This window comes from Stegostoma tigrinum, chromosome 11 (genome assembly GCF_030684315.1).
Source record: "Stegostoma tigrinum isolate sSteTig4 chromosome 11, sSteTig4.hap1, whole genome shotgun sequence".
Taxonomy (NCBI): domain Eukaryota; kingdom Metazoa; phylum Chordata; class Chondrichthyes; order Orectolobiformes; family Stegostomatidae; genus Stegostoma; species Stegostoma tigrinum.
Window position 1 is genome coordinate 5,444,634 of NC_081364.1, and position 26,143 is coordinate 5,470,776.

Genomic DNA, 26,143 nt, shown 5'->3' on the forward strand with positions numbered 1-26,143 from the left:
ATTACATTTCTTCCCCACATTCAAATTGTTTGTGTTGATGAAGTACTGTTGTCTCCCTAGCACAGATCCTTGCTGTTAACAATGCTGTTAGGGAAGGGGTTCCAGGGTTTGGACCCAATGACGCTGTAGGAATGGCAATGTATTTCCAAGTCAGAAATGGTGATTGGTTCAGAGAGGAACTTGCTGGTGTAGTGTTCCAATGTAACTGCTGCCCTTGTCATAGAGTCATGGAGGACAGAAACAGACCCTTAGGCCCAACTTGTCAATGCTGACCAGGAGTCCTCAGCTGAACTGTTCCCACTTGCCTGTGTTTGGCCCATTTCCCTCTAAACCTTTCCTATCCATGTACTTGTCTTTTAAATGTTGCAATTGTACCAGCCTCCACCATTTCCTCTGGCAGCTTGTTCCACGCATGCACCACCCTCTGTGTGAAAAAGTTGCCCCTCGGGTCCCAAGTTGCCCTCTAGGGCAGACTACTCAACCTTTCCTTGTAATCAAACCCTCCAGCCTCATCTGTCCTTCCAGGTGGTGGTGGTTGTGGGGTTGGAAGATGCTGCTGGAGAAGCCTGGTTGAATTTCTGCAGTGCGCCTTGTAGATGGTACACACTCCTTGCTACTGGGTGTATCTAATCTGATTGTGGCTCAGCTGCTTTCCTGCTTTTTATAAGTCCATAAGTCATAGAAGCAGAAATTAGGCCATTCGGCCCATTGAGTCCGCTCCATCATTCAATCATGGCTGATAAGTTCCTCAACCCCATTCTCCTGCTTTCTCCCCATCACCCTTGATCCCCTTGATAATCAAGAGCCAATCTATCTCAGTCTTAAATGTACTCAATGACTGGCCTCCACAGCCTTCTTTGGCAGTGAATTCCATAGGTTCACCACTCTCTGGCTGAAGAAGTTTCTCTTTATCTCCATTCTAAAAGGTCTTCCCTTTATTCTGAGGCTGTGCCCTCGGGTGCTAGTCTCTCCTACCAATGGAAACATCTTCCCAACATCCACTTTGTCCAGGCCATTCAGTATTTTGAAAGTTTCAATTAGATCCCTCTCATCCTTCTAAATTCCAATGAGTATAGTCCCAGAGTCCTCAAACATTCCTCACATGTTAAGCTTTCCATTCCTGGGACCATTCTCGTGAACCTCCTCTGAACCCGCTCCAGGGCCAGTACATCCTTCCTGAGATAAGGGGCCTGAGATTTTTCCCCGATAATACTTGACTCCCTTGTTAGTCTAACCCTTGTTAGTCAAAAATCTGCAATGTCCAATGATCAGAAGCAATCCTTTTCATTTCCATCATTGGCTCTGTCTGCCTCACAGCACTGGGGACCCAGGTTCAATCTTACCCTTGGGCGACTGCCAGTGGGGAGTTTGCACATTCTCCCTGTGTCTGCATGGGTTTCTTCCAGGGGCTCCGGTTTCCTCCCACAGTCCAAAGACATGCAGTTTTGGGTGGATTGGTCATGCTAAATTGTTGTAAAGGCTAGGTGGATCAGCCTAGAGAAATGCAGGGTTGCAGGAATAAGGTGGGGGTTGTGCCTAGGTGGGATGCACTTTGGTGGGTCGGTATCGACTCAATGGGCTAAATGGCCTGCTTCCGCACTGGAGGGATTCTATGATCGTTGCCAATATTTTGCTCCCAAGTTGATGTTTCATTGCTTTCAAGGAATGGCCACAGTAAAGACACCTTGCTGTGATAAGATTTTAATTGGATTCTTTCACCTGCACAAGTTGGTCTTTCGGGCAATGCTGTTTAGTCACTACCATCTCTCCCTTCTGAGTGTGTTTCAGGTCTTAAGTAAATGTTTCCACCTGCTGCACCGAGAATTGCCAAATGTTACTGTAGAAGTCTTCACGTTGATTGAGAAATGGATCGCCGATAGGTTGCCGCCAGAAGAATAAACATGAACGATAAATATGGCCAGTTCACAAAGGAACCAGTTTCATGTATAATGGGGGGGGGTGTGAATTGTGTGGGGGGCGGGAGGGAATTGCAGAGAGGGTAAAAACAAAAATCAAATTGTCTTTTTTAACCAAAATATGTGTCTTTTATCCCCAAAGGAAAACTATGTTAAAAGGAAGCATGTGTTCGGGAAGTTTCTCAAACAAATTTTTAATTCAATTATGTTTGACCGAGCCTCGGAAAGCTGTGAATGCGCATACTCCCCTCTTTGTGTGCGCCCGTTGTTTCTGAGTTGGGAGAAAGGCTGCCCTCCTCATTTCGACTAACATTTCTCAGTCCCAGCCAGCAGCTTGCCGAATCTTGGTACCGCGAGCCCAGGAGCCAGCAGAACTGTAGGGTACAATGGGTGCATTGGGAAGAGGGGGTTCAGGTAGAAGCAATGGTGATCTGCTGTAAGTGATTGTCCCTTGTCAGCCGCATTGGTGTAGGGGTGTATCCTCCAACACCATAGCATTGGTATGTTTCACTCCTGAGCTCCATCACTCCTGCCCCATGGGATGTAGATGAGGCCACTGGTGCTTCATTTCCATACAATGTGAACAGAATTGTGAAATTGCTAAGACACTAATAAACCACTTGGAGAGAACTGGTGTCCATCTGCTGCTACTGTTGATTTCCTGAACACTTTAATGTCTTTAAAATTGAGTTTCAATCTCAGAGGAGAAGTGCTGCTTTGATTTGAGCCAATATATCTCTGGAATCCCCATGAGATGTGTTCATCACTAACACAAAATGGTATCTCTTGATCCCTGAAGTATTCTATTTTGTTTTCCAGCAAGTTTGCTTTTGTTCTTGTTGTCAGTCTATTCTGATTACTGATACTTGTCAATAGAATGTTCAACAATTTCCAACAAACCTATTAAATCTCTGTTGTAAGATGTATTCTGATTTCTCCAGTTTCCGCAGTTACCTGCTAAAGAGTGTTACATAGTCAATCATTGAGGGCTGATCAGTGACTGGCACATGACAGCACAGATGGAAGATCTCTCAAGGCAGGCTAAGCATTGACTTCAGTTCAAAGTGTTGGTGCTGTCCTGGGTTGAAAGGGCAGCCACTCTGGATACATTCCCCCAAACCCCTACAATCTCACAGAGGAACAAAAGTAATTTCAGTCACTGGGAGACAGTGACACTAATCTCACAATCACAGTTGTCACATGGCAAGGGACTGAGAGGGGACTGAAGGTAAAATGACAAAAAGAAATTATTTGCAAATTGGCATTAGAGTGTAATGGGAAATATTTTTAAAGAGTTAGTGAAAACCATGTTTAAATCAACATTTTAAAGTATTTCTCATGTTGACAATGTTATTTGCTGTACTCTCTAATTCAGAACTGTTAAACAAATGCCAATAAATCTGATTTACTTCATATTTACAATAAACTGAATCCTCCACATCAGTGCCTGTATATCATGTGTTGGATTGTGTTGTAATTTGGGCACTTTCACATCAGCTCAGGCCAGATTTCTTTAATAGTAGCTGTTAAACAATGTTTATTGTCACACTGTAAGTGATGGTAAGATTACACAGTAAGACGATCTGAACTAAGATAACAAGGTGTAGAGCTGGATGAACACAGCAGGCCAAGCAGCGTCAGAGGATCAGGAAGGCTGACGTTTCGGGTCTAGACCCTTCTTCAGAAATTTGTACAGCGCCCTTTTGTAATAGAATTCTAACACAAGACTACTGAGGTCACAGTGAAATTGCAGTTAACCTCAGAAGCTTGTTTAATTTTTGTTCAGCCTATATTTCTAAAGGCAGGCCAGACCTGCTAAAGCTTGCCATCAATTTCTGTTTTGTCTCCGAAGGGAGGCCTTATTATTAATTGCATACACACAATGTGAGCATTGCAGCCGTCATCTTGAGAAATGCTGTTATTCCTGCTCACAGCATTTTCAGCTTTGATTTCTGAGGGCCTGGTGGTCATGTGTACGACCAGCAGATGTTCTTCTCTAAAGGTGCTGGTTGAACAAAACGGTTTCCATAAAAATGAAGTAGTGTTTTTGTGCATGGTTCTCCCACTCTCCTGAGCGATGCTGGCAACGGTCAGAAAGTCAGGAAGATTTGTGAACATCGGAATCTCAACATTGAAAGAAACATTCATACTTTTCCCTAGCGGTTTAACTGGCAAGTTCTGAATCTCACTGTATCCTGATATCCATGCATTTCCATCTCATTTTTAGCTACGTTCTCCTCAGGGCCTTGCAATCCCCAGGTCTCCTCTCCTTCCCAAGAAACAGAAAAGTGCCAATTTCTGATGTGAAATATGGAAACTATTACCAGGCGGTTTGCTCCTCCAGAGCCTCAGACATTGCTGTCCTCACCACAATGAGCCTGTGTGCTCCAGGGAAACCAACTGCCCCAACTTTCATTAGGATTTCCCTTTGGAGCTCAGAAACAGTTACAGCTGCATGATCCTGGCCAGGTAACTTTGTGCACACACACACACAAACACACACACACTCGCACTCTCTCTCTCGCTCACACACACACACACACACACACACACACTCGCATTCTCTCTCACACACACAAACACACACACATACACACTCGCACGCTCTCTCTCACACACACACACACACACATACACACTCGCACTCTCTCACACACATACACACTCGCAGTCTCTCTCTCTCACACACACACACACCTACACACTCGCACTCTCTCTCTCACACACACACGCACTCTCTCACACACACATACACACTCACACTCTCTCTCTCACACACACACACACACACACACTCGCACTCTCTCTCACACACACACACACACTCGCACTCTCTCTCTCACACACACACACACACACACTCGCACTCTCTCACACACAAATATCTCATACATCTGCACAGGATGTATCTTCAGGCTCATAATGTAATTTCCTGGTGTTCAGTCACTTTGAATTTACTTGGAGGCTGCCAATAGTTATGGACCAGACCAAACCCCGTCAAAATACGCTGCCAATCTTCAGGACTGTGGGATGAAACCAGAGCACCCAGCGGGAATGCGGAGAATGTGCAAAGTCCATAAACTCACAGATGGATTTAAACCCAGGTCCCTGGCTCTATGGGGCAGCAATGCTAACCACTGAGCCACCATACCACCCCCAAGAAAGGGCTGCCATGCACTGGCCAGGAATAAAACCCAAACCTCACACGTTGTTAGTGAATAGCATCACCGAAACAGCTTGTTTTGGCACTTTTCAGAACCGAGTAAGTCTCTCGTGAGCTTGTATTATGTACAGTAAGAAATGGTCAGATGAGGATAGCCATTATCTTGCAGGATCTCTTTGATATGTTCTATTTCAGCATGATGGTCAACATGGTTTATAGGATTGCTGATAATGCTAATTATACTGGATGTGGAACTGTTATTGTAAAATTGAGATTATATGTAAGGGCAGGGAGGAAATGTGGGACAGCAGTGAGATAGTGCTGTATATGATGCAGTAACACAAAAAAAATCAATCTATTCAATAACTTTATTTTTGCGTAAAAAAAAATTTAATTTGTTAATCAGATCATTTGAAACTGGTTTTATTCCCCTCCCACCCATCCTCCCATTCAGTCCCTGTATAAATAATATTAGTAAACTCTCGCATTTTCACACCTCGCTCATGTTTTTACTGGGGATAGTCTCTCACTGAGCCACTTTTCAATCAATTCAAACATTTCCTCAGTGACTTCTGCCAGTTCCTTGTGAAGTTGATGGAAAGACCCCTCAAAGACCTGGAAGAAATAAAGAAAAGCAGAGACAGTGAAAGCCTGCCTTTGATATCATTATTTTAAGTTTATTCTTTCGCAGGATGCGAGCCCCGATGTCTACATCAACATTTTTGCTGCCCATCCCTAATAACTGTTGGGAAGGTTCTGAGGCGGGGGTGGGGGTGGGGGGGGGGGTGGGTAAGTCACCCTTTGAGGTGCTGCTGTCCCTGTGCTGTAGGAAGGTGGTCGGATAGGGAAGAAACTCCTCAGCCCCCGACTGTACTCCCTGTAGACCCTTGTCTGTATTTCCAAATTCCGAATGATTGCCATTTACAAATTCACTGGTGATACCAGCGTAATGGGACAGAGTCAAAATACAGAAGGGAGATAGAGGGCTTGGTGACATGTCGCAGTGAAAGCAATCTGTCCATCAATGTTGGCAAGACTAAAGGACTTCAGAAAGAAAGGAGGAGAACACACCCCCATCTACATCAATGGAACTGAGGTTGAGAGGGTGAAGAGCATTAAGTTCCTCAGGAGTGATGATAACCGACAATCTGTCCCGGATTTCCCACATAAATGTGACAGTCAGGAAGGCACATCAATGCTTCGTTTTCCTCAGGCATCTCAGGAAATTTGACATGTCCATAAGGTCCCTCACCAACTTCTGCAGGTGCACCATTGAAAGCAAACTGCCCGGGTGCATAACGGCCTGGTACGGCAATGGCTCTGCCCAGGACCGAAAGAAACTACAGGCGGTGGTGTGCACAGCCCAGAACATCACAGAAGCCAACCCTCCACCCATGGACTCCATTTATATAGTTCACTGCTGTGCAAAGGCAGCCAACACCCAACACCCATTGCACCCCGGTAATGATCTCCAAAAACCTCTTCCATCTGGCAATGGTATAGAATCTGAACACAGCCACCTGCAGGTTCAGGTACAGCTTCTTTCTGGCTGTTATCAGATGTTTGAATGGACTCTAGCCTCAAATAATGTAACCCACAATATAATCTGTACGCCTTTAAGTATTTTTGGTCTGTAAACCCTTTGCTTGCTGTGATCTGCCTGTACCGCTTGTACTCAAAACTTTTCACTGTATTTCAGTGCATGTGACATAAATCCATCAATAAATCAAATTCCAGGATTTTGATCCGGCCACAGTGAAGGAACGATGATACATTTCCAAGTCAGGGTGGTGAGTGACTTGGAGGGGAGCTAGCAGGGGGTGGTGTTCCCATGTCTCTGCTACCCTTGTCCTTCTGTTTGGAAGTGGCCGTGGGTTTGGAAGGTGCGGTGGAAGGAGCCCAACTGAGTTAGTGCAGTGCACCTTGTGGAAAGTAGACACTGCTGTTACTCTGCATCGGTGCCAGAGAGACTGAATGTTAAAAGTGCTGAGTGGAATCACAGGCTCAGAAACATCTCATTGGCTTGGTATGTCTGATTAATTACTCACAGTCATAGAGTCAAAGAGTTGTACAGCACAGAATCAGGCCCTTCAGTCCAACTTGTCCATGCTGACCAGATATCCTAAACTAATCTAGTCCCATTTGCCAGCATTCGGCCCATATCCATCTAACCCCTTCCTATTCATATACCCATCCAGATGCCTCTTAAATGTTATAATTGTACCACATCCTCTGGCAGCTCATTCCAATCGTGCACCACCCTCTGTGTGTAAAAGTTACCCCGAGGTCCCTTTTAAATCCTTCCCCTCTCAGTGAAAGTCTATGCCCCCTAGTTTTGGACTCTCCTGCCCTGGGGAAAAAAAACCCTTGCCTGTGTACCCTATCCATGCCCCTCATGATATTATAAACTTCTATAAGGTCACCCCCTCAGCCTCCGACACTCCAGTGAAAATAGCCCCAGCCTAATCTCTCCATGTAGTTTAAATCCTGCAAGCTGTTTTTGTAAGGTGTGTTCAGGAGGGTTTCCTAACGCAGTACGTTGACGGGCCGACGAGGGGAGAGGCCATTCTAGACTTGGTGCTCGGAAACGAGCCGGGGCAGGTATCAGATCTTGTGGTGGGAGAGCATTTTGGTGATAGTGACCATAACTGCCTCACATTCTACATAGCTATGGAGAAGGAGAGGATTAGGCAGAATGGGAGGATATTTAATTGGGGAAGAGGAAACTATGATGCGATTAGACATGAGTTAGGAAGCATGGACTGGGAGCAATTGTTCCATGGTAAGAGCACTATAGACATGTGGAGACGGTTTAAGGAACAGTTGTTGCGAGTGATGAATAAATATGTCTCTCTGAGACAGGCAAGAAGGGGTAAGAGGGCTTCTTACCTTGGATGTCGAGAGCGCTGGAGGTTCTCGTCAAAAGGAAGAAGGTAGCTTACACAAGGTGGAGGAAGCTAGGGTCAAGTTCAGCTCTAGAGGATTACAGGCAGGCGAGGAAGGAGCTCAAAAATGGTCTGAGGCGAGCCAGGAGGGGGCACGAGAAAGGCTTGGCAGAACGAATTAGGGAGAACACAAAGGCATTTTACACTTATGTGAGGAATAAGAGAATGGTCAAAGAAAGAGTAGGGCCGATCAGGGACGGCATAGGGAACTTGTGTGTGGAGTCTGAGGAGGTAGGGGAAGCCCTAAATGAGCTTTTTGCTTCTGTCTTTACGAAAGAAACGAACTTTGTAGTGAATGAAACCTTTGAAGAGCAGGTGCGCATGCTGGAACGGATAGAGATAGAGGAAGCTGATGTGCTGAAAATTTTGTCAAACATTAAGATTGACAAGTCGCCAGGCCCGGACCAGATTTGTCCTCGGCTGCTTTGGGAAGCGAGAAATGCAATTGCTTCGCCACTTGCGAGGATCTTTGCATCCTCTCTCTCCACTGGAGTCGTACCTGAGGACTGGAGAGAGGCAAATGTAATTCCTCTCTTCAAGAAAGGAAATAGGGAAAACCCCGGCAATTACAGACCAGTAAGTCTCACGTCTGTCGTCTGTAATGTGTTAGAAAGGATTCTGAGGGATAGGATTTATGACCATCTGGAAGAGCATGGCTTGATCAAATGCAGTCAACACGGCTTTGTGAGGGGCAGGTCATGCCTCACAAACCTTATCGAGTTCTTTGAGGATGTGACTAGAAAAGTTGATGAGGGTCGAGCTGTGGATGTGGTGTATATGGACTTCAGTAAGGCATTTGATAAGGTTCCCCATGGTAGGCTCATTCAGAAGGTCAGGAGGAATGGGATACAGGGGAACTTAGCTGTCTGGATACAGAATTGGCTGGCCAACAGAAGACAGCGAGTGGTAGTAGAAGGAAAATATTCTGCCTGGAAGTCAGTGGTGAGTGGGGTTTCACAGGGCTCTGTCCTTGGGCCTCTACTGTTTGTAATTTTTATTAATGACTTGGATGAGGGGATTGAAGGATGAGTCAGCAAGTTTGCAGACGACACAAAGGTTGGAGGTGTCGTTGACAGTATAGAGGGCTGTTGTAGGCTGCAGCGGGACATTGACAGGATGCAGAGATGGGCTGACAGGTGGCAGATGGAGTTCAACCTGGATAAATGCGAGGTGATGCATTTTGGAAGGTCGAATTTGAAAGCTGAGTACAGGATTAAGGATAGGATTCTTGGCAGCGTGGAGGAACAGAGGGATCTTGGTGTGCAGATACATAGATCCCTTAAAATGGCCACCCAGGTGGACCATATGAAAGCATATGGTGTTTTGGCTTTCATTAACAGGGGGATTGAGTTTAAGAGTCGTGAGATCTTGTTGCAGCTCTATAAAACTTTGGTTAGACCGCACTTGGAATACCGCGTCCAGTTCTGGTCGCCCTATTATAGGAAAGATCTGGATGCTTTGGAGAGGGTTCAGAGGAGGTTTACCAGGATGCTGCCTGGACTGGAGGGCTTATCCTATGAAGAGAGGTTGACTGAGCTCGGACTCTTTTCATTGGAGAAAAGGAGGAGGAGAGGGGACCTAATTGAGGTATACAAGATAATGAGAGGCATAGACAGAGTTGATAGCCAGAGACTATTTCCCAGGGCAGAAATGGCTAACACGAGGGGTCATAGTTTTAAGCTGGTTGGAGGAAAGTATAGAGGGGATGTCAGAGGCGGGTTCTTTACACACAGAGTTGTGAGAGCATGGAATGCGTTGCCAGCAGCAGTTGTGGAAGCAAGGTCATTGGGGTCATTTAAGAGACTGCTGGACATGCATATGGTCACAGAAATTTGAGGGTGCATACATGAGGATCAATGGTCAGCACAACATTGTGGGCTGAAGGGCCTGTTCTGTGCTGTACTGTTCTATGTTCTATGTTCTATGTTCTAAACCCTGGCACAATCCTTGTAGATATTTCTCGAACCCTTTCAAGTTTCACAACACCGTTCCGACAGCAGGGAGACCAGAATTACAGGCATTACTCCAAAATTGGCCCGAACCAATGTCCTGTGCAGTCACAACATGACCTCCCAACTCCTATACTCAATGATAACAAAGTGTGGGGCTGGATGAACACAGCAGGCCAAGCAGCATCCTAGGAGCACAAAAGCTGATGTTTCGGGCCTAGGCCGTTCATCTTTAGGGGCTTATATTAGTTCACAGGTCGGCGCAACATCGAGGGCCGAAGGGCCTGTTCTGCGCTGTATTGTTCTATGTTCTAAGATGCTGCTTGGCCTGCGGTGTTCATCCGGCTCCACACTTTATTATCTCGATTCTCCAGCATCTGCAGTTTCCATTATCTCTCCTATGCTCAATGCACTGAACAATAAAGACAAGCATGCCAAACACCTTCACTATTGTGTCCACATGGAACACAGAACATAGAACAATACAGTGCAGAACAGGCCCTTCGGCCCTCAATGTTGCGCCAACCTGTGAACTAATACAAGCCCCTCCCCCTACACTATCCCATCGTCATCCATCTGCTTATCCAAGGACTGTTTAAATGCCCCTAATGTGGCTGAGTTAACTACATTGGCAATCAGGGTGTTCCACACTCTTACCACTCTCTGAGTAAAGAACCTGCCTCTGACATCTGTCTTCAATCGATCACCCCTCAATTTGTAGCTATGCCTCCTTGTACAAGCTGAAGTCATCATCCTCGGAAAAAGACTCTCACTGTCCACCCTATCTAATCCTCTGATCACCTTGCATGTCTCTATTAAATCCCCTCTTAGCCTCCTTCTCTCCAATGAGAACAGACCCAAGTCCCCGAGCCTTTCTTCATAGGGCCTGCGCTCCAGACCAGGCAACATCCTGGTAAATCTCCTCTGCACTTTTTCCAATGCTTTCACTTCCTGCCTGTAATAGGGCGACCAGAACATGGGACTCCACTTTCAAGGAACAATGAACCTGCGCCCCCACCAAGGTCTCTTTGTTCAGAAATGCTCCCCAGGACCTGACCATGAAGTGTATATGTCCTTTCCAAAATGCAGCGCCTCACATTTATCTAAATTAAACTCCATCTGCCACTCCTTGGCCCACTGGCCCACCTGATTTGCAGTCATGAGAGAAGAGGTAACTGCATTTCACTGCGCCTTCCTCAGGATGTGGGTGGAGGTGGAGCTGGAGGGGATTGGTGGGAGGGAGGACAGAGTCCCAGAAGAAAAGCTGGGCCTGGATGAAGTTTCCCTCTCCGAACAGCTTTAGACTGTGGGAGGAAGTTGAAACAAACTTACATGGAGAGTTGCCCAATGCTGGGTCTGAATCTGGGTCCCTGATGCTGCGAGGCCATGCAACATTCTACCCCTCCATCCACAATTGCTCCCACACAGTCTTCAGGCTGACAGTAGGCTTTCTTTACAGCTACAGACATGGATTAATATTCCTAAACAACACCACCCTCCTCCATATGGAAGAGGAGCAGGAAGGCTGACATTTTGGACCTTTGTTGAAGGCCGACAGTCTTGATGGAGTACAGTGTTACACAGGGACATAGAACATAGAGCATAGAACAGTACAGCACAGTACAGGCCCTTCGGCCCACGATGTTGTGCCAAACTTTTACCCTAATCCGAAGGTCTATCAAACCTCCACCCCTACCTTATACTATCATCCACATGCCTATCTAATAGCCACTCAAATACCCCTAATGAGACCGACTCCACTACCCTCTCCGGCAATGCATTCCACCCCAGGAAAAAGTCTCTGGCTGTCTACTTTATCTATACCTCTGATCATTTTGTACGCCTCTATCAAGTCACCTCTCATTTTTCATCGTTCTCGAGAGAAAAGCCCTAACTCTCTCAACCTCTCCTCATAAGACCTTCCTTCCATTCCAGGCAACATCCTGGTAAATCTCCTCTGCACCTTTCCCAACGCTTCCACATCTTTCCTGTAATGAGGCAACCAGAACTGGACACAATACTCCAGATGTGGCCAAACCAGGGTTTTGTTTAGCTGGAGCATAACTTCACGGCTCTTGAAATCAATCCCCCTGTTAATGAAAGCTAACACACCATGTGCCTTCTTAACAACTCTATCCACCTGGGTGGCAGCTTTCAGGGAACTGTGGACATGAACCCCAAGATCCCTCTGCTGCTCCACACTGCCAAGAATCTTTCCGTTAACCCTGTATTCTGCTAACAGGCAGAGGAGGTTTATCAGCCTCCCAGGCCTGCCCCACCATTTAATTTGACCAACGGCTGCTCTGTATCTGAACTCCATTGCACAGGATTATAACAGCCCAGGAGGAGACCATTCGGTCCATCATGCCCATACCAGCTCTATTACCTAGTTGCAATCTCCTGCCTTTTCCCACGTAGTCCTGCAAACCATTTCTTCAAAGAAACCTGGAAGATGGCCATGAGGCCTTTGTGAATTGTCGGAAGAACACATCTGATTCATTGAAATCCTTTAGCGAAGATAACTGATGTCCTTACTGTGTGACCCACAGCAAGTTGGCTGGCTCTTAACCGCCCTCTGGACAATTCAGGATGGGTAATAAATGTTGGCCCAGCTAGTGATGACCACAGCAAATAAAAAGATTCAAAGCAATCTTCCAATAACCTCCTGAAGGCCTACACTGATCCTGCCTCACCACAATTCCGGGCAGTACATTCCACCCCCTAACAACACACTGAGTGAGTCAGCTGCTTTCTGACATTGTCCTTGCTTTGTTTGCACATCATTTTACATGACCTCATATGCATCAAAAATCTAACAATAGCTGAGCAATTTTCTGAAATTTCCCGTTGTTCCCTATCCTCAGTGGGTTGGACAGATTTCTAAATTTGCAATATTGAAGTATTCTTCCCGGCATCGCCACCACCGCCACCACCCACGCACCCCGCCTCCGCAACCAAATATGACCCGGATCTGATTTTATGGTTATGCCAACTATCGCTTTGGGATCTCCCTCTTCCACCCCCCGCATCTCCCCTTCCCCCCCGCCAACTAGGGGAAAGAATTCCTCTCTATTCACACTATCAGTTACCTCAATCATCTTGAACATCTCAATTACATCATCTATCGATCTCCTATACTCGAGGAATTACAAAAACAGCCCACAAACTCTCCAGAATTCTCTGCCACAGAAACTGGTTGAGGTCAAAGCATCAGAGATAACAAGGCGTAGAGCTGGATGAACACAGCAGGCCAAGCAGCATCAGAGGAGCAGGAAGGCCAATGTATTCTGAAGAAGGGTCTAGGCCCTAAACATCAGCCTTCCTGCTCCTCTGATGCTGCTCGGCCTGCTGTGTTCATCCAGCTCTACGCCTTGTTATCTCAGATTGTCCAGCATCTGCAGTTCCTGCTATCTTTGAGGTAAAAGCATTGAATGTTTTCAAGAAGAAGTTAGATATGATTCTTAGAGCTAAAGGGGTCAAAGCACATGGGGAGAATGTGGGTATTAAGTTGGGTGACCAATCACAATCATGCTGAATGGTGGAACAGGCCTGAAGGGCTGAATGGTCTACTCCTGCCTCTGTTTCCTTTGTTTCAATGTTTTGTCAAAGGGGAAATCACGTTTAGCTAATTTATTAGAAGTCTTTGATGGAGGACCATGTATTGTGAATAAAAGGGGCCTAGATTATGAACTGTACTTGGAGGTCCAGAAGACGTTTGAGAAGTTGACACATAAAAGTTTAGGGTGGAAAATAAAGACCATGGCTTAGTGGGGAACATATTAACATGGGCAGAAGATTGGCTTGCTATCAGGAAACAGAGAATAAAAATAAATGGGCCTTTGTTTCATTGGCAGGATGTGACAAGTAGAGGGGTCTTAACTTTTGTACAATTTACATCAATGACTTAAACATGGGAAGAGGAGGCATTGTACTAACTTCATAAACGAGACAAAGATAGGTAAGAAAGCATATCGTGAAGAACACACAAGGGCTTAACAGAAGGATATAGATTGAGTGAGTGGGCAAAGGGCTGTCGGATGGAATAAAATGTCAGAAAATGTGGAGGTGTTCACTTTGATACATGAAAAAGCAGTGTATTACTTAAATGGGGATCAATCATGGAATTCAGAGGGATTAAAGAACCCCAGAACAGGAATCACAGAACACTAATATGCAGGTAGAATGCTTTAGATGGGATGCTGTTCTTTATTAAGAGCAAAAATGAACATAAAAGTGAGGATGTTGTTCCTCAGTTATACAGGGCATTGGTGAGACCATGTATCAAATACTGTGTGCAGTTTTGATCTCATCGAATCACTCTGGGCCTTATTGTAAACTCCATGCACATCTGTAAATGGAAGATGTCCAACTGTATACATACAGTGCATGAAGCAGAGCTTCCTTTGAACTTTACGATAACTTGGATAATTCAGCTCTCCTTTACAGTGCAGGGCAGTAAGATGGGAATTTGGGCACTGAGCTTGGTGACCCTAACTCACAAACTCCACCATCTGGAACCACTGCCCTTGATAGGGTTGTCCATTTAACACAGAGAATGAGAGATAACAAAGTATGAAGCTGGATGAACTCAGCAGGCCCAGCAGCATCGCAGGAGCACAAAAGCTGACGTTTCGGGCCTAGACCCTTCCTGAGATGCTGCTTGGCCTGCTGTGTTCATCCAGCCTCACATTTCATTATCTTGGATTCTCCAGCATCTGCAGTTCCCATTATCACTAACACAGAGAATGACATGTTTTTTTCACAGCTGAAGGATCTTTGAAACTCTCTTTCCTTCAAAAGTCAGTGGGAGCAATATCTGAATATTTTTACGGCCGAGAAAACAAATTCTTGGTAAGCAAGAGGGTTAAAGATTATTGGGGATAAGCAGTAATGTAGAGTTATGAGATCAGTCATGATCATAATGGACAGGAGGGCAGTCTGAAAGTTTCGAGTTGCCTTCTCTCGCTCCTAATTGGGATGTGTATGCAGTTATTTCAGAATTTCAAAGTGAAAGCGTTGTTGGAGTGGAAGATCATGTGGGTCAGCAAGCGCAGAGAGGTAATGGACGGACAGAGACAATAGGCACTGCAGATGCTGGAGAATCCGAGATAACAAGGTGTGGAGCTGGATGAACGCAGCAGGCCCATCGTTGGAGCGGGAAGGCTGATGTTTCTTTTTTTTCTGATGAAGGGTCTTGACCCGAAACGTCAGCTTTGCTGCTCCTCTCTTGCTGCTTGGCCTGCTGTGTTTATCCAGCTCGACACCTTGTTATCTTAGATATGGATAAACTATTTCCACTGATTGTGGATTCTAGAATTAGGGGGCATAGTCCCTTCATAGACCCTTCATCTAGGCCCAAAACGTCAGCTTTCCTGCTCCTATGATGCTGCTTGGCCTGGTGTGTTCATCTAGTTCTACACCATGTTATCAAATGGATGAACAGAACGTGACACGGTTGTATTAGTATTATACAACAGGAAAAGTGGGACCATGTACAATGCAAATCACCGTAATACATCTCCTTGGGAGAAGCTGTGCTAAGTGCTAAAAGCTGAAGGATAAGTTAGGATGGTGAGTTCTCTCTGGAAAAATTTTAAGCTGCTTTCACATTGAAATATTGACAGAGAGTAAACAGGATCTGAATCTAATAGAGCGGATTCAACATCCACTTGTAGATGTGAGCAGTAGCACACCGGGGGCTGCAGGGATTCCACAAAGTGTCAGCAATAGCAATAGACCCTGAGGCTCTCCAATGCCAAGTTACTGATACCATCCTGACCCTAGCACTGGGCTTATGCTGATCTTCAGTACAAGGGGCTAATGATGATCACCACCCACAACGAGACGGTGAGAAGATCTCAGTCTAAAGCAGAACTTGGGAAAAGTTCATCACCTTCAGTGTCTTGTCTGAGCTGGCTGTGATTTCGTAGAAGAGGTAGGAGCCACTGATGTCACACAGTTTGTCTGCATTGCCATGTAAAAGCAGTATCCGGGTTGTTATAGTGGGCAACATCTTCTCAACAGCGCTCACCGCATTTAACAGCATGGTAGCGAATCGCACCCTCACCGGCCCGTGGTAGTTGAGAGGGTCATCAACGTAGTCTTTCACCTGCCAGGAACACAGCATGTCAGTCATGAAAGAACTAAACTCAGTGGGTGCTGGCAATCCAGGACAACATCGGAAATGCTGGCATCACTCAGTGTGCTGTAAGATCAGTAGGACATTTGGCGCCCCCCAAGCCTGCTGCACCATCCAGTCGAATCATGGCTGATTCAACACCCCTCATGTCCACTTTCCTGCCCTTTCCCTGTAACCCTGGATTCCCCGACTGATCAAGAATCTCTCTATCTCAGCCTTAAATGTACACAAGTGCTCTGCTCCCTACACCTCTCTGTGGCAAGGAGCTCCAAAAACCCACAACTCTCTGAGAAGAGAAATTCCTCCTTATCTCTGCCTTAAATTTGTGCCTCTTTAATCCAAGACTGTGCCCTCTGCTCCTAGATTCTCCAATGAAGGAAACATCCTCTCACCATTTACCCTTAGGAATTTTAGATGTTTTAACGAAATCACCTGTCACCCTTCTAAATGCCAATCAGTAGGGTCCCAATCTGTTTAGTCTTCGTTCTCAAAGACACTAGCTCCACACCAGGGATCATTCCACCCAGCAGAATCTGTGGGAGAGAAACAGAAATTGCCAGGCAGAGTCTTGAGGAGACACCAAGGGTTCTGAAATGCTGGTGTCACTTCCTGTCAGGAATGTCTACTGTGCCTTGCTCCACTCAGACACTGACCAGGTTAGCACTGGACCTTCCTCTGGAATTAGGGGTTAAGGGAATAAGGGAAAGATGGAGCGATGGGGGGATGAAGGTCATGGGGGTGGAGGAGTGTGGAGAACTTGAAAATGGGTTCAGGAACAAGGGCAAGCGTGTAATCTTTCAGGTCCCTTGAATCAGGGAACAAGTCCCTCTAATCAAGGGCCAACTCCCCTCTCCAGAAGCCTCAAGAAAACACCTCTGGGCTGGCCGTCACATTCCCTGCCTGGTGAACCCCTCACCCTCTGTTGATAATACTGGCAGTGATGGAATAAGGCCTGTGTAAATTAGGTGATGATAAATTGTGAGGCTGGATGAACACAGCAGTCCCAGCAGCATCTCAGGAGCACAAAAGCTGACGTTTCGAGCCTAGACCCTACATCAGAGAGGGGGATGGGGTGAGTGTTCTGGAATAAATAGGGAGAGAGGGGGAGGCGGACCGAAGACGGAGAGAAAAGAAGATAGGTGGAGAGAGTATAGGTGGGGAGGTAGGAGGGGATAGGTCAGTCCAGGGAAGACGGACAGGTCAAGGAGGTGGGATGAGGTTAGTAGGTAGGAGATGGGGGTGCGGCTTGGGGTGGGAGGAAGGGATGGGTGAGAGGAAGAACAGGTTAGGGAGGCAGAGACAGGTTGGACTGGTTTTGGGATGCAGTGGGTGGAGGGGACGAACTGGGCTGGTTTTGGGATGCGGTGGGGGAAGGGGAGATTTTGAAGCTGGTGAAGTCCACATTGATACCATTGAGCTGCAGGGTTCCCAAGCGGAATATGAGTTGCTGTTCCTGCAACCTTCGGGTGGCATCATTGTGGCACTGCTGGAGGCCCATGATGGACATGTCATCAAAAGAATGGGAGGGGGAGTGGAAATGGTTTGCGACTGGGAGGTGCAGTTGTTTATTGTGAACCGAGCGGAGGTATTCTGCAAAGCGGTCCCCAAGCCTCCGCTTGGTTTCCCCAATGTAGAGGAAGCCACACCAGGTACAGTGGATGCAGTATACCACATTGGCAGATGTGCAGGTGAATCTCTGCTTGATGTGGAAAGTCATCTTGGGGCCTGGGATAGGGGTGAGGGAGGAGGTGTGGGGGCAAGTGTAGCATTTCCTGTGGTTGCAGGGGAAGGTGCCGGGTGTGGTGGGGTTGGAGGGCAGTGTGGAACGAACCAGGGAGTCACGGAGAGAGTGGTCTCTCCGGAAAGCAGACAGGGGTGGGGATGGAAAAATGTCTTGGGTGGTGGGGTCGGATTGTAGATGGCGGAAGTGACGGAGGATGATGCGTTGTATCCGGAGGTTGGTGGTGTGGTGTGTGAGAACGAGGGGGATCCTCTTTGGGCAGTTGTGGCGGGGGCGGGGTGTGAGGGATGTGTTGCGGGAAATGCGGGAGACGCGGTCGAGGGCATTCTCGACCACTGTGGGGGGAAAGTTGTGGTCCTTGAAGAACTTGGGCATCTGGGATGTGCGGGAGTGGATTGCCTCATCGTGGGAGCAGATGCGGTGGAGGCGGAGGAATTGGGAATAGGGGATGGAATTTTTGCAGGAGGGTGGGTGGGAGGAGGTGTATTCTAGGTAGCTGTGGGAGTCAGTGGGCTTGAAATGGACATCAGTTACAAGCTGGTTGCCTGAGATGGAGCCTGAGAGATCCAGGAAGGTGAGGGATGTGCTGGATGTGCCATTATCACTAAATTAGGTGATGGCCTTGTAGAATCATCGCTGGGCTGTTAATCCAGGGACTCAGACATCCCTTTATGCCAGCACTCTGCAACAGTAGTTTAGCTCGTCTCACTCTCCCATCAGTTTTGGGAAAGAGTCGATCAGTGAATTCCTGGTCTGCTATGTTCCTCTACATATTGTGATTTTTAAATGCTACTAATTTGCACTAGTGTGGAGTCCAGTCCACATCTGTCTATAGTTCCCCCAACCTGCGTCTGACCTTCCTACACCTCAGTCTAATTCTGCTCATGGATGCTGTATAAAGCAGGGTGCCAATGTGCAAATGCTGCTGCACTCAAGGGGTTAATGCCTGTCGAACTTACAGTAATGGATGGAAAACTGCCAACAATGTTCTGGTCCAGTTTTGCTCGATAGTGGCAGCAGCCATCACATGATCAGTAACGACCTTTCGCTACTTGACCTTTGAGTGGGTCCCATCATGAAGGACAGCGCCTTGGAGATGGTGCATAATGATGTGGTGTAATTGCTAACCTCTCCTCCCTCTAATCCCTCGTTGCAAGATTTATACCCAGACCGTACAACCCTCCGGGGGAAAATACACACCACCATTGAGAGCAAAATTTGACTTTTCTTAAGAGTGTTAGTCACTAACTGAGAATAATGGTGTCACATGACAATATAGAATTGCATTAACTGGCAGCATGTCTATGAATGCTATGCTGTTCAATGATTAGTTCCATAGTATTTGAAACACTTGGGAAGCATCCTTAAAAAATAAATCACGGCAATGTACTCACCAAATCAGCGAAAACTGCGTGTTAAATTGGGGCTACAGCTTATGACCTTTTCTCTCAGAGGTGGGAGCAAAGACTGACCAACCCTCTCGATTAAAAAAATATTGGTTCCTCAATACAGTAGTGCGGTTTGGTTGTAATGCAAGATGTAGCACACTGGACAAAGTGGAGACTGCTTTCACTCCACCCGCAGGCTCCCCACACACTCACGTGGTACTGAGCCATACCCAACATCTGGGCGCTGTCCCCCCCCCCGCCCGTCTGCCAACTTCACTTGGAGCCATCTCCACAGCAGAGGTCAGAGGTCATTCGGACAGCCTAAATGTATGAGTCAGGTTCAGTTTCAAGCCCAACCTCTGATTGCAAATGCTAGGACCTCAGGGGACCATCAATTTCTTACATTCTCTGGGCAGTGGGGAGATGATTGGTAGCAGGAATTAGGACTATTTTCTCACAAGACTGTTGATGCTGTGTTGAGGAGATATAATGGGAACTGCAAATGCTGGAGAATCCGAGATAACAAAGTGTGGAGCTGGATGAACGCAGCATCAGAGGAGCAGGAAAGCTGACGTTTCAGGCCTAGACCCTTCTTCAGAAAAGGTGAAGGGTCTTGGCCCGAAACGTCAGCTTTTGTGCTCCTAAGATGCTGCTTGGCCTACTGTGTTCATCCACCTTCACACTTTGTTATGAGGCTGCGTTGAGATGTCTTTGGCAATAGGAACTCGGTAATGTTGGGATTTACTGTCAATGCCATTGACTGGAGAGCTCTATGTCACCTCCTACTGGGTGGCCAACCGGGTTGAAGAGTTAACTGACCAGCATTGGAATTCTCTGGGATACAGGACCCTGAGGATGGCCATTCAGAAGCTGAGGGCTCTTCAATACCTGTCAGTGTCACTAGGAACAGAGGCTGCTCTAGACATCAGAGGACTAGGATTGACAGATTGACCCAGTTCACAAGTGGATAAGGGAAAGAGGAGGGAAACTGTAGGGAGAAGGCACTGCCTGTGGGAAGGGGTGAAGTGGTTTGTAACAAAGCTTTTCACTGCCCTTAGGTACACAGGACAATAAATCAAACCAAATCAAAAGGACAGAAGTGACTTTCAGGAGGATAAGAGATAACAAAGTGTTGAGCTGGATGAACACAGCAGGCCAAGCAGCTTTTCTGATGAAGGGTCTAGGCCTGAAACGTCAGCTTTCCTGCTCCTAAGATGCTGCTTGGCCTGCTGTGTTCATCCAGCTCCACACTTTGTTATCTCAGATTCTCCAGCATCCGCAGTTCCCATTATCTCGCTTTCAGGAGGACGTTGCTTCCCAGTGCTGGTCACTCAATCAGGCACTGAGTACCTTTCCTATAAGGGACCCTGAAGCCCATGAGCAAATATGACAGGGCATATATAAGGGCAGGTACTGGACCATCATTTTGGAGATAGGGGTTTGAATACCATCAGGGCAGGTGGTACTGTTTGAATTCCGTCAGATCTGACATAAAGACAATCTAATGGCGTCCGCATAACTATTGTCAACTGCTGTACAAATACATCTGGTTCACTAATATCCTTTAAGGAGGGAAATCTGCCATCCTCACCTGCTCTGACCTACATGTGACTCCAGACCCACAGCAATGTGGTTGATGTTTAACTGCCCTCTGGGCAATTAGGGATAGGCAATAAATATGGGCCTAGCCAGCATGTCCACAACTCCCTGAAAGTTATGTTTTAAATAGGCTTAGAGAACAGAGGTTAAAGGTCAGTTAGGTAGATTCCAGACTTTTACTTTTCTAGTTGGGGTTTCATTCCAACTCCCACATCACAAACACCAGCATGCTAATTACATGCACCCCAGATGTACATGGACATCAGTTCTCACCCCAATACCCCTTAACTAACAAATCAATATCACTTACATAAGAACATAAGAGCTTGAACCAGGAGCAGGCCATTCTGGGAGACTGAATTTTGCAGGTTGATGACATTTTGAGAGAAGTCATTCCTCCTCATCTCAATTTTAAATCTGCTACTCCTTATCCTAAAACTATGACCTCTTACTATGGATTACCCCACATAAGAAAACATCCTCTATCTCCATCTATTTTGCCAATCCATTTTATCATCTTATAGAGTCAATGGCGTAGTGGTATTATCACTGGACTGTTAATCTAGAGACCCAGATAATGTTCTGGGGACTTGGGTTCAAATCCCGCCATGGCAGATGGTGGAATTTACATTCAATTAAAATATCTGGAATTAAAAATATAATGATGACCATGAATCCATTGCCGATGGTTGGGAAAAACCCATCTGCTTCACTAATATTCTTTAGGGAAGGAAACTGCCATCCTTACCTGGTCTGGCCTACATGTGACTCCAGACCCATAGCAATGTGGCTGATGGGTAAAATATACTGTGTAGTTAGCGATGCCCCCATCTTGTTAAAGAATTTTTAAAAAAAGACTTCAATTAGATCTCCTCTCATTCTTCTAAACCCCTAGACAGGATGGACCTAAACTGCTCAGTCCTTCTTCGTGAGACAAACTCCTCATCTCTGGAATCAATCTACTGAACCTCCTCTGAATTGCCTCCTCAAATACGGAATCCGAACCTATCCATATCCATTTGTAAATTTCTTACTTCTTCATCGCAACTTACTTTCCCAACTATTTTAGTGTCATCAGCTAATCTGGCTAAGGTACATTCTGTCCCTGAATCCAAGGCATTAACATAGAGCATCAGTAGCTGTGGCCATAGGACCAAGCCCTGTGGTATCCCCATTAATCACCTCTTGCCAAGCAGAAAAAGACTTATTAATGCTGACTCTCCTCTTTCGGTTGCTTAGCCAATGCTCTATTTAAGCTAATAAATGACCCCTACCCACTTGGAATTTCACTATCCTACAGTTCCATTCGGTCTCAGTCATCCCCACCAGACACTACAATAAGATACTAAGATGTTACACACAAACTTTCTGATGGAATTGGAATGGCTAGACAGTCACCATCCCAACAGATTATTGCCTTCTATGATCACCGTAAAATGAATAAAAAAGGAAAAGAGACATGTCCATCTTCTCTCCCAACTATCCACTCCAACCATCCCACTGACCATTCTCCACCAATCCCTACCTGCACTCACCTATCACCATCTCACCTATTTTCCCCAGCCCCGTGCCCCCTTTCTGTATCTATGTCTGAGCTCCCTTCCCGCTCCCCCATTTCTGCAGAAGGGCCCCGACCCAAAATGTCAACTTTCCTGCTCCTCTTGATGCTGCCTGGCCTGCTGCGTTCCTCCAGCTCCACACTGTGTTATCTCTGACTCCAGCATCAGCAGTTCTTACTGTCTCTTCAAATGTGGGGGTGGTGCTTCTCTGTTGTGCCTGTTGTTTGCATCCTCTGTAAACTAGAGCTCACCTGTGCCAAGTTGGTTGATTGAATTAAACACAGGTCCAATCTTGATTAAATACTGCATGCTGTTTTATAAATATGGATTTAAAAATCATGTAAGGGTAGATTTTGACACATTGGCAATATGAGGTCACTCCTGCCCACCACCTTCCTTCCTCCCAGTGCACTGGACAGAACCAACACGTTAAAACCAGACTGTCTTTGGCTCAGTCACAGCAAGGGATACTCAGTTTAGACATCAAAAATGAGCCAATGATCATAGAAACATAGGAAAAAGGAGCAGGAGTGTTCCATGTGACCCTCTAAGCCTGCTTCAGTATGACATTGGTGAATCCTCAAGCTCAGTAACCTGTTTGCAGTTTCTCTCCATACTCTTCGATCCTTTTAGCCCTCAGAAATATATCTAACTTCTTCTTGCAGATATTACAATGTTTTAACCCTCAGCCACTTTCTATGGCAGAGAATTCCACAGGCTGACCACTTTCTGCGTGAAGAAATTTCTCCTCATCTCAGTCCTAAATGGTCCATTTTAGACAGTGATCCCTGGTTCTCGACTCCCCAGTCATCGGGAACATCCTTCCTGTTTTTACCCTACCAAGTCCTGTTAGAATTTTACAGGTTTCTGTGAGATCCCCTTCATAATGAGTGAAGGTCTTAGAAAATAAGACCCTATGACCGAGTTCACCATTAGGGCGCTGATACCTCACAAGTCTGTGTCCTTGTCTGGCCAGTTTGACTCAATAATGGCACTGGCAACTCAATAACCAAATGGTGTGGCATTTAGTGTGACAGGGGATTTCCTGTTGACTGGAAAGTTCACCGTAAGCCATCATGAAGATACTGAAGGATCATCTAACCATTTGTCCTCAGTGTAGAAGGGTTATAAAATATATAGGAAGGCTCTTAAAGGTGCTACAAAAGGCAAGGCATTGATTTGGGAGAAAATGCATCTTTTTAAAATTCATTTACAGGATGTGGGCAACACTGGCCGAGCAGCATTTATTGCCCATCCCTAATTGCCCAGAGGGCGCTTAAGAGTCAATCACATTGCCGTGGGTCTGGAGTCACATGTAGGCCAAACCAGGTAAGGATGGCAGATTCCTTCTCTAAAGGACATTAGTGAACCAGATGGGTTTTCCCGACAATTGGCCATGGATTCATGGACTCTTAATTCCAGATGATTTTTATTAGGCCTGGATCCCCAGAACATTACTTGGTCCTTGGATTAACAGTCCGGTGACAATACCACAAGCCTTTGCCACCCCCACCATGGTCCCCTGCCTCCCCACCCCTCATCTCTAATAATGAGCCCAATGAAATGGGCTAAATAGTACCTTACGCTGTGATGGATTGGATGTTGTCTGCACATAATGCCTTTGTTTGAATATGTGAAGAAAATAAGTCATCAGTAACCCACCTCCTTTTCATCTCTTGACAGAGAGTGTGGATCCATATATCCCAAAGCTACATTTGGCAAGAAGTAGTCCAAAACTCTGGCACAAAATACCTACAGCAGAGAAAGGAAAGCAAGTAACTCTACTTCTTTATTTTGGTCAACATTTCACCCAGTTACTCAGGAGACCGCACTTCCTTGGAGCAACGAGGATGAGTATCGGGTACTCTGCTGTGAAAGTCGTTGATCCTCACATGATTCCCTAATCCATTCGGATACATGTTCCTGGGTGTATTCCTTAACTTACATGGTTAAATTCCTGATCTGAGCCTTAAGAAATTAAGACGTAAGTGTGGTAATAGACCATTTGGCCCATCAAGTCCACTCTGCCATTCAATGATATCAAACTGGAGAAAGAAAATTCATGAAACAAAGAATGTGCCTGATCTTAGAAGTTTGCTAACAGAATAAAGTTAATAATGGATGTGGAGAGAAGGCAGGAGATTGGGGTTAAAATGATTCAAATCTGCCATGACTGATGTTCATGTTAATATACAATTGGATTATATGTTATCTTTAAGGGATGGGTTCGAACTCCTGAGGGCCTTTTGTTAACTTTGACTATTCTTTGAGGAAATATTATGAACATACGATTTAACAGCAGGGCTAGGCCATTCAGCCCCTCGAGCCTGCTCTGCCATTAATTAAGATCTAAGCTGATCCACATTCTGAACTATTCTTGATAACTTTCCACTTCCCTTACTCATAAGGAATTTATCCACCTCTGCTTTATAAACAGCCTCAGACTAAAACTCAAGAAGCTTGACACCATCCAGGACAAGGTAGCCCGCTGGATTGGCACCACATCCACAAGCATCCACTCACTGCACCACCGGCGCTCAGTAGCAGCAGTGTGTACCATCTACAAGATGCACTGCAATGACTCACCAAGGCTCCTTTGACAGAGCCTTCCAAACCCACGCCCACTTCCACCTGGAAGAACAAGGGCAGCAGGTACATGAGAACACCACTCCCGGCAAATTCCCCTCCAATTTGACTTGGAAATATACTGTCGTTCCTTCACTGCCGCTGGGTCAAAATTCTGGACCACCCTCCCTAAGGGCATTGTAAGTGTCCTTTCATCATGTGGGCAGCAGCAGTTCGCGAAAGCCGCTCACCACCGCTACCAACAGCACCTTTTCAAGGGCAGCTAGGGACGGGTAATAAATGCTGGCCAGCCAGCGATGCCCATGCCCATTAAAAGACTAGAAGCCAAAGAAGAGTCATTTTGGACTTGAAACTTTAACTCAGTTTCCGTCTCCACGGATACTGCCAGAGCTACGGAGTTTCTCCAGCATTCTCTGTGTTTGTCTCAGATTTCCTGCATCCGCAGTATTTTGCTTTTATTTGCTTGGATCACACCACCAAACCATTGCCCATCCGGAAGCCCAACGGTTCAAGAAGGCAGCTCAGTGCCACATTCCCTGGGCTCACAGCAGCTAGGACATCAGCAATAAATGCCAAGCCTGACTTAATAACACCCACTTCCTGAAAATCGAAACTCTTCACAGCCCTTTACAGGGTGACACGGTGGCTCAGCAGTTAGCGCTGCAGGCTCGCAGCAACAGGGACCCGGGTTCACTTATACCCTGGGGTGACTGTGTGGAGTTTGCACGTTCTCCCCATGTCTGCGTGGATCTCCTTCCACAGTACAAAGGTGTGCAGGTTAGGCAGATTGGCCGTGCTAAATTGCCCATCATGACCATGGATATACAGATTGGGTGGATTAGCCATTGGAAATGCAGAGTTACAGGGAGTTGGCAGAGGGGTGGGTTTGAGTGGGATTTTCTTCAGAGGTTTGGTGTGGACTTGATGGGCTGAATGGCCTGCTTCCACACGTAGGGCTTCTATACATGAAATTGATTGCTGCTTCACACCAAATCACAGCTCAGTGCGATCAATTGTGTGACAAGTTGCTTGTCGTAAATATGAGTTTAGGTTTTGGTGCATTCTGGATGCAGTTTGAGTGTTTGTAGGGTTAAGTGAGAGCGTGAGAAAGTGGCGTATGGGGGTGAATGTATATCAAGGGAAGGTGTTTGATGGGGC

The 26,143-nt window shown here is 46.2% G+C and overlaps 2 protein-coding genes across 2 annotated transcripts in view; one reads left to right on the forward strand and one right to left on the reverse strand.

Annotated features, from left to right (window-relative positions):
• The window catches only part of LOC125460467 (monoglyceride lipase-like), a 56,221-nt gene extending 54,322 nt beyond the window's left edge, over positions 1–1,899 (forward strand). The window contains exon 7 of the mRNA XM_048547984.1: positions 1,789–1,899. Coding sequence (XP_048403941.1) covers positions 1,789–1,899 — 111 coding nt within the window. The remainder of the gene's footprint in view (positions 1–1,788) is intronic.
• Positions 1,900–5,507: 3,608 nt separating this feature from the next.
• The window catches only part of LOC125460206 (monoglyceride lipase-like), a 75,226-nt gene continuing 54,590 nt past the window's right edge, over positions 5,508–26,143 (reverse strand). The window contains exons 6-8 of the mRNA XM_048547359.2: positions 24,062–24,151; positions 15,867–16,082; positions 5,508–5,694 (exon numbers count right to left, since the gene is read on the reverse strand). Of these exons, the coding sequence (XP_048403316.1) occupies positions 5,581–5,694; positions 15,867–16,082; positions 24,062–24,151 (420 nt within the window). The 3' untranslated portion in view covers positions 5,508–5,580. The remainder of the gene's footprint in view (positions 5,695–15,866; positions 16,083–24,061; positions 24,152–26,143) is intronic.